The sequence below is a fragment of the Hipposideros armiger genome, unplaced genomic scaffold, assembly GCF_001890085.2.
Source record: "Hipposideros armiger isolate ML-2016 unplaced genomic scaffold, ASM189008v1 scaffold_1029, whole genome shotgun sequence".
Taxonomy (NCBI): domain Eukaryota; kingdom Metazoa; phylum Chordata; class Mammalia; order Chiroptera; family Hipposideridae; genus Hipposideros; species Hipposideros armiger.
The window spans coordinates 156,814-166,451 of record NW_017732379.1 but is presented as its reverse complement, the minus strand read 5'-3'; the positions used below and the strand labels follow the sequence as shown (position 1 = coordinate 166,451).

The 9,638-nt window shown below is 35.9% G+C and overlaps 1 protein-coding gene across 1 annotated transcript in view; it reads right to left on the bottom strand.

Moving 5' to 3' along the window:
- GBE1 (1,4-alpha-glucan branching enzyme 1) overlaps positions 1–9,638 on the bottom strand; it is a gene marked incomplete at its 5' end in the record, with an annotated part of 158,412 nt that overhangs the window by 35,837 nt on the left and 112,937 nt on the right. Inside the window, 2 exon segments of the mRNA XM_019631645.1 lie at positions 1,412–1,596; positions 5,997–6,120. Of these exon segments, the coding sequence (XP_019487190.1) occupies positions 1,412–1,596; positions 5,997–6,120 (309 nt within the window).

Genomic DNA, 9,638 nt, shown 5'->3' with positions numbered 1-9,638 from the left:
AGAGAGTATAAAAATCTCACTAGCCACTGCCAACTTCAAGCAAAGCATAGACAGGTGATTAGTGGTGTGGCTCAGGTTTTAAGAACTAACATGGCACCTGTGCTATATATAAAGTGTGTGTGTGTGTGTGTGTGTGTGTGTGTATTAGATCTACTTAAAAGTGAATTTTCTTTAAGACAATTTATGTTCCCAGATTAATGAGGTAAGGTGCATAAAATTCCTTTTCAAAATGTAATGGAACATTATTATTATATTGAGATTTCTGCAGCTGTAGTTGCCTTAAAAACTTTGCATTATTGTATAACTTTGTCAGACTCAAGGGCAACCTAAAGTCCTTTATGATACATATTTTGCCTAATAAAAGAGGAGGTCTGGAAAGAAATTACACCATCTACAAAATTCTTTTATTTTATACACGATGTTTTACAGTAGGCAGTGAGAAGGCTTTCTTTTCAACATCATCATCTTCCACTCCCAGCATTGAGAGGACTTATTTCCATGCATATTAGCTGCACCACTCTTGGTAATTTAGAAATATGAACTAAGGCTCTAGAGTAAACAGCATGCCTTTTGGTATTCAACATCATTCCTATCGAAAAGGAGCATCATTTTGCTCGCTCTTCTGGAAATAGCATTACTAATAAACGTGAGTAGGGCATTCATGTCATGTATCCAATCTTACTGAATGTATAAGTCCTTTTGTTTAACCATAAAAAAACCCAAAAAAACCATGGACACCAAAGTAAAAACACATCAACAGTAATTTCAAACAGCATCAGTAAGAAGTAAATGGATTATAAGTAACATACACTATATGCTAATTTTTGCAAGGGAGAAAAAAAAATCCTGTATAAAATTTGCACCTGTTAATTACATTTTCGAAAACTTATTGAAAACTGAGACTTTAATTCTGGTGGAGAGTGAGGCTCATGAAAAATACAAAACAGCGTGCACGTATAATGGCATCTATTGAAATGACAAGTTAGAGCCCAGTAAAGGAAGGAAAAAAGAGGAATAAAGAAATCTACATGTTGTCAAAGTAATTTTTTTATGACACCATCATTTATATAAAGAAAAAACGCCAAAACAATTAAGATGTTTCCATAGCAATTTCCAAAATGGATTCCATGCAGAGGTTCTGTCATTTATTTTAACCAATTGAAATAAAAATTACTAAATTTAAACAACAACAAACGAAACAGGAAAGCAAGCAGGGCACTATGTTTAGGATTTTCATTATCTATTGGAGAGACTTCAATAACATGTTTTGACAACCTGAAGTGTGTTACCGGGCCCACACTGAATAATAAAGTGCTGTTTAAAACACCTGCTTATAGATTTCAATTGATTGCCTTTCTAAGCATGTACAACACTGATGACTAAAACATAACATTTAGAGTACACAGCTTACCTGTGGAGCTGAAAGCCAATTGAATCTTTCTTCCAATTTATTCATATCCCTGTCAAAGTTATTTAGAAACTTGTAGCGAAGAAGGTCATCATCAGTTAAATGAAACTGCCTTCTGGCATAATGGTAACTTTCATTATTTCCTTTTCTTGGGAAGTCTAACCATTCAGGGTGCCCAAATTCATTACCTGCATTAAAAAACAAATATCTCTGAGACTATTTGGGGATGAGATAGAAGGGGAGGGGATTAGAAAGCACAATTTGGTAGCCACAAGATTGCCATGGGGGCAGGAAAGACAGTTTGGGGAATACAATCAATAATGTTGTAAAGATTTTGTAGGGTGTCAGATGGACATTTGTCTTACTAGGGAGGCCACTTCATGGATGGCCTAGATNATCCATCATCTACCCATCCACCTATCCATCCATCCATCCGACTGTCTGCCCATCCCTTCATAATTATCCATATATCCGCCTATCCATCATCTACCCTTCCATCCTTCCATCCATCCATCCATCCATTCATCCATCCATCCACCCACCCATCCATCAATCAAAATTTTAGCTTTACATTGTGAGTACCTAATATATTCCAACTAAAAATATAATTGTTAATATGCCTGTAACACTCAGTCTTACTATGTATCTTGAAGTCAATTTCCATATAATTTAATAGTACGTCTTTTTACAAATTGGGAAAAATGATCATTCTAGGCACAAATGTCCCCCCCCCACCCCTAATTAGTGATACAATTGTAATTTGAGTGTGTACTGCTTTAAAAGGTTATAATACTGTTTCTGATTTCTTTTTCACACAGAAGGACAATACAGAACAGAAATCTTAACTGAGCTACTGTTAGGTGAATTACTGTAACTAAAGGAGACTATCACTGAGCAACTCAGCTATGAAACAAACAAACAAACAAAAACAACCAGAAATGCTGTTGAATATCTCAGAGCACTGAGACACTGAAGAACATTCAGCTATTCAAAAACAAACAAGACAATACGAAACAAAAAAGCAATCAGGAAATATCTCACAAAAATCTTAAAAGTTTTTCTGTATAAGTAAGGGCTTATTCATTATGGTCTGTAGTCTTATGGGTATATATTAAGCCAATCTGAAAGTGTTAGAGCAGTTGCAATATTTTAATCATGCAAACTATTTTTTTTTACTTTGTGATTCAACTCAAATTCCTGGATAGAAAAATGACACTAAATCATAGGCTTTTTATTGCCAGTGGAGGTGGGAGGATGTATCTGTCATTATCATTAAATCGCAGGAATTGTTGAACAGTGTTTAACAAAGAAAAATGATCAGAAGGACCACTGGGTATTGTTTCCAAGTATTACTATCATCTTGAAACTAAAGAAGGCTAACCTGGGTGATGGGTGTACATCATTTTGATGCTATAGAATCAAAAGGAGGACCTATATGAAATACAGAAGTGTTAGTAGGATTAACAGTCTGTTCACATAAAGAACACCATCATTAAATTGCAGCACAGAGAAAAAGCACATGTACACACACACTTGCACACTCACAAGAAAAAAGAAACATGCTTACATCTGTTGAAAGTCACTGTTATAGATCTTTTCAGAAAACCCTGTATTTTAAATTTTTTTTAACCAAAACATCTATACCCAGGAAAACTAGAAAGTTAAATTGAGATGCTCTACTTTTTTAGTCCAGAAATTAATCTTCATATATAAAATTTTGATAGAATGTGTCATTTAGCTAATCCTAAATTAAGTCCTTTGTTTTCATTTGTTGCATAAAGCATAGATTCTAATAAACACGGCATTGCATAACCAAGCTTCAAAGACTTCTGTAAATTAAGCAACTCCCAGCAACATCTCTGCCTTCAGCCATCACACTCCAGTGAGTCATCCGAGTGACCTTATTTGCTCATTAAAAACCCTGTGTACAGGTTGCAAATGTCAGAGTCTGAATTTACATTTTAAAATGTACGTCTTGCGGCAGTTTAATGAAAGTATTTCAAAGATCTCAGGTCAAATCCAACTATTTACTCATCTGCTCCCTTAGCTTTAAATATTTTTAGCCTGGATTCACATATTCCTCACCAGCCACACTTTATGATCACTCCTCCTACCATTTCAACATTGGAACAGTTTGAAACACCATTTGGAAAGGGGGCTGCTATTACACTATTATTTCCACCCCCACCTTAACAGCATGCTGACAAACTATTTAGAACCATTTGATTTGAGTGTTGTTTATGGTCTCAGAACATGAATGTGTGTATACTAAGACACACACCTTATAAATAAGCTGTGAGGTCTTAATGCTCACTTTCAATAGTATATAGTCAACTTACAAGGATATGATGCATCAGAAGAGTTTAACTTTGAACACAGACCATGACATATTTATATTTTACTCTAGAATATAGAGAAATCACAATATAATTGACCTGAGTGTATCCACTTTACTTTTTTTCCTGAGGAGGATGGTGCCAGGGGTCAGAAGGAAGAATTTCTGGAGAAGAATTTCTGGGGAATGATGGTGGGGTGCTGAGGAAAGTTAGTTGCTGAGAGAAAAGCCTGCTGGCGCTACGATTCTGCATACAATTTTCTCATTCTACTTATTTCCCCAGAATTATATCAAAATCCTTTTGAACATCATGGAACTAAATCATTGGTGATACTCCTACTGCTACCATCACCATCCACACGGCGGTACCCATGAACAGAAGCTGGGAACAGACGGAAAGAGACGCCATGCTATAGAAAGAACATGAGCTTTGCAACACACTGCTCAACCTTTACCGGCTGTGTGCTGGAGGAAAGGTAGGTAGTGACTTAAAGGCCTCAGTTTACTGATCTGTTGTTATATGCGGCTAACACAACCTACCTTCTAGGGCAGCCAGAAATATTAAACTAGATACTTAAAGAAGAAGGCTAGCAGACTGAAGGGTCTCAAAAGAGGTTCTGTAACACCTACCCTCTCCCGCACATCACTCAAAATGCAGCATCATCACTTGTGTTATTCAGAATAGATTAGAAAGAGCAATTTGCCCTTGGGGGCTTAGCAGTTTTCCTCCTCATTCAATGCTGATTTAACAATGTTCTAAGTAAAGAAATGTGAGAAAATAAATATAATAATGTTTCTGATAATATAAAGGACATTATGTTTCTTTCTCTACAGCTAAGCGATGTGAAGTCATAAGCAAATATAACACATCGGGAAAATGTATATTACCTTCCTAAGCATGAAACTGTCAACCAGCCTACTTACCCATTATATTTAGGTCTCAGCTCTGCACCACCCACATTGCTATCTATTGTATTAAAGAATGCTGCTGATGATTACACTGAAGATTTACACCTATAAAAAAAAAAAGACCAGTGTGACACAGTGTACAGGCAAAGAATTGTTGCTGCCGCTATTTTCTAGAATACAGCTGTAGGCTCCTTTTGGCAGAAATAATATTATGTCCTTCAGCAGTTATCATGAAGACCACTTTCAAAACCTTAGTGATACAAATCAAAAGTCCCTCTTAGTTTTCCAAATGTATCATCTTGTTTCCAAGTGGTAGTTTAAAGCATCCTTAATGTGTTTCTTCTACCTCGCCTGGCATGACTTCCAAAATAGCTCCCCTTACAATGGTTTCTTAGGAATACAGTCACCACCGATTCTCCACAGATTTGAGTGAAAGTTGATGTCTTGCTATTTGATATCCAAGTTCAAAAAGTGGAACTGCTCAAGAATTCAGACATGTTACCTATTGCAGACTTATATTTCACAGTGACAGAGGAAGTTCAAATGACTTCTTTAGAAACTTTAAATTTGTTCTGGCACCAAATCCTACTTTCCAGGGAATTAAAAATTTGATGAATTTCTTGACTTGATTAATACCTCCAATCTTGCCACTGTGGATTCTTCACAGTGAACATCTGTATTCAATTCACTGGCTTGGTAGTTGGAAATTCCAGTGGCATAGAATTCTTTGGGAAAGTCAGAAAATACAGCATAAAAATCCTAATGTTCTTATACTTTCCATATCTGAAATATTTCTATAATGCTGAACTACAATGTCGTTTAAAGGTATAAGAATAAAGTCAGAAACATGAAAGGCCAAAAAAAAAATGAGACTTGTAAAATACTAAGGATAACACTACAAAAAGACTCTTAAAGTTAAGCTTAGAACAGCAAGAAGTGGAAAGAATATATTTACCTTCTGCTTATGAAAGATGGTACATTCCTAATAGATTAATAACAGAGAACTATTGTACGTTAGTATTCTTTTATCTTCTCTATTAACAGGTTAGAAGCAAAAAACTATACACCCACACCCACACCCACACCCACACCCACACACACACGGTGTTAAATTTGGGATTTTAGGTTAAAATTATTAACTGAATAAATAAAAGAATATGGGAGCTATGACATAACACTAATGCACATAAAGGAAAACTAAAGATTTTTAGATTTTTATCTGAGTGCAAATACAATAGTATCAGAAAATGTGATGGCTACCAGTAAAGCTAACGTAACTTCAACTGTATTAACAAGAGAGCAGTATCAAGATAAAGGGAAGTAATGGGACGCTCTATGTCATACTTGCCAGACCATACCTGGAATGCTGTTCATTCTGAAGATACAACGTAAGAGAAACATAAACAATGCTGGGTGTATTTTGACAGGGGAACGTGATGGTAAGACGTCTGGAAAGTATCTCGAGAACCTATCAAAGAAACCAGAGGCGCTTGGTCTAGAAGATGAATGTCTAGGGAAGTGGTACTGTGAGGAGCATGTGAAATAAATGCCTTTCTTTTTTATATGAATAGCTGGTATGCAGAACAGGCATTATTTCCAGCGTACAGGACTAGTGCTTTTACATTTAAGATATTTTTCTTAATTAAAGAAAAAAATGTTTGAATTGTTTACCTTGTGAAAAAGTGAGATTCTTAGGAAAGTGTTCTAATGATGGTTAGTTATTATTTGTGGAGGAATTTATAGATGGAACTTCTGCATTGAACTGGGTCACTGGAGTACAGAACATTACAAAATCCAGGAAATTTTATGATTTCTAACTAGGCATTAAGGCTGCAATTATAAACTTACATAATATCTAGTTACTTAGAAGATGCGTTTTCAAGTATATCACAAATGCTCTCTTGCTCCCCTCCCGTCAAAAAAAAAAATCCTCATTATAAGAAAACTATTTCATTAGCTATCTAGTCCATTAGGTCTTGCATTCATCTTGATTATTCACAGAGAGTGTTATTAAAATGCAAATGTCCAAAGAGGAAGCAGTAATATATGGGAACTAGTTACAGCCTTTTGACAGAAAGACATGAATGAGAAAGGTGGCAAGAGCCAACAAGGGCCACGTATGCACAAATCCTGAGAAAAAACAAAATCTTTGTAGGAAAAGAACCAACAATATTTCTTTGAAGTTCTCCTAGAGATCCAATAGGGGACTCAAGCTTCAACTACCACTTCTGGGAAGATGTGGCCCAGTCTTCCAAGGTGTCTATATCATTACAGCTTCTAATTAGTACAGCTTCTGAAAGAGCGCACTAAAGTAAAGCGTTCAGTGTTTGTGAGTAGAGTCTCTGTAAAAGTGACACCTATATAGACATTTAGACAAATCACTAAATTTCCGAAGACTCAGTTTATGCCAGTGTTCATGAAAACCAAACTACTTTCTCGTATACTGTAACCTTGTATCACTAAATAAAATTAACTTTTGGGTGGGTTCTACTATGTTAGTATATATGTTTTCATTTAATAATATTTATTAAAGTTACATATATTTCTAATAGGAGATCAATGTAGCTTGGCTCAAGATTTTTCTTCTAAAAATTATCATTGAAACACCTGTGTCAGGCATCTACACAGTCTATGAAGTGATCCCCCTGAAAAGTCCAGTACCCATCTGGCACCCTACATAATCTTTACAACATTATTGATTATATTCCCCATGCTGTATTTCATATCCTCATGACTATGTTATGACTACTAATTTGCACTTTCTAATCCCTTCACCTTCTCCCCCATCCCCAGCTCCTCCAATGTCTAACTATTGCTTTGTACACCTGAAACTAATTAAAAAAAAAAAGTAATATGGAAAAAAAACCCCCAAAAAACAAAGAAAGAAATGCCTATTTCATTGACCCTAAATTAAACTCATATTTTCTATTCCCCTACCTGGTTATTCCTCCTTGCTTTGCTATCCTCAATAATGATACTGTACCCTTTTTTCAATTGTTCAATGGGAAATCTTATATTTTCTCTTCCACACCCCATGTCTAAACAAATGCTGACCTCTTTCACTACAAGAAAGAGTTTCATATACCTCTTTGTATCCTATTGCCATTAGTTTAGTTTATACACTAATGATCTTTTATGTGTACTGCAATTTCTCATAATTACCATCTGTGCAACCAATCCCTCCCCTCAAGAAAGCTTTCCTACGAACTGTGTGTATATGAAATGTTTCCCAACACATACATTCTTATCAAATAGCTCCTTAACCAGTGACTCGCTATAAAATTATAGAAAAAAAGTCCAAACTAGTTAATATGGCATCAAAATCTTCTATTATGTGATCTCAATCTATCTTTTCAGCTTTCTCTTAGTACTTCTTTTTAAGGCCATCATTCTCCAACTAATCCAATGTGCTGTCCATCATCTAAGGATACCTATGCTTTCCAACAGCTGACGTGGCCTTTCTCAATTTCTTCTACTACAATTTTATCCATTTCTCAAGGTCCAGGCTTAAATGTTTTTTTCCTTAAATTTCTCTCTCTCTCTCTCTCTCTCTCTCTCTCTCTCTCTCTTTCTCTCTGTCTCTCTCTCTCTCTCTCTCTCTCTTATTTATTTATTTAATTTATTTATTTTCCTTGTCTTTCGTTCTCCCTTGGAAAATCCCTGTTCCCTTCCTATGTATTACATTATTCCTTACATCATAGTTTGTTTTTCTCCCCCACTTATGTTTTCTCCTCTCTTAGGGGTCAAAGGACAGTGCTTAAAAAGACTGCACTGGAACCCAAGTGTTCTGTACACATACTCTGGTTTGCAACAAAAATTATATGTTTATTATATTGCATTATCAGGATAGAAGAATTTAGTCTATCCTTCACAGCAGTTTGGAGCTGAGAAAGCTCATGTATGAGTGGCTACATGTCTATTATTTGTTTACATTCTTCATGGAGATGGTAAGAATATTTGCTTTCTACAACAGCACAGCTCTTTTTTTAGTGCAGGTGACGTTATCACATTGATTTTCTTTATATGTCTTCTAGTGCATACACAATATGGAAGAAAATTTGCTAAAGTAACTTCATTCTTGAAAAAGGCACAAAAATAAAATCTATTTGCCTTTTGTTGTGTCTGAAGATGCACTGGAAACCACGGCTGTTGCCTTGCAATTATAACAGGTGCCAGGCTTTGGGCGGTGCTGACACCCTGAAAGTTGAAAGCCGAAGACCAAATGAACCAGGGAACTTAACGCTATTATCACAGTGCTGGGGGCCACTCTACCGCAGGGCTTTTATTATGTGGAAAACAAACATTTTCCTTATAGTTTGAGCCAGTTGAATAGGGGGTGTATCTTATTGTAGCTAGAGAGACCCTGACACATGGGGCTTCATGTTGGCATCAGGCTTCGAGCTCCGGTGGCAAAGGCTCATCACTGTGAGGGCTTCAGGGGAGAAGAATATTATTTCTACTGCTTGCTTAAAAGTCTGTGCTAGTTTGTTGCTAGGTCCTAAGTTTGTCAGTTTTTTGTTTTTTTGTTTTTTTCATTGATCTGTTAAGTTATAATCTCTTAAAATACACTGTTCTTTGCCTTTTGGAACAATTGTCAAACTTACAATTACTAATGTATTTCTTCTTCACTAGTTTAAAAACTCCATGAGGGCAGTGACTATATCTGCCAAGAAAATCAAGAAAATTCCTGTGCCTACAGCACCTAGCACAGGGCCGGACAAAGGTGTTCAATAAATAGGAGATCAGTAGGTATCTATGAAATGAATGAATGAATGAATGAATGAGTGGATGAATATATAGAGAATATAAAAAACATTCTCCCTGCTAATATTTCTTTGGCTCCCACTCCCATACCCTAATTTCTCTACAAATTCAGGCCTACAAGAGTGAGCTATGTCCTGTGTTATAGTAGACAGGAAAGAGAAAAGGGAAGGAAGCTGTTTTTACAGCTATTGCTTGTTTTCTCACTCAGTGGAGAAGAGGAAA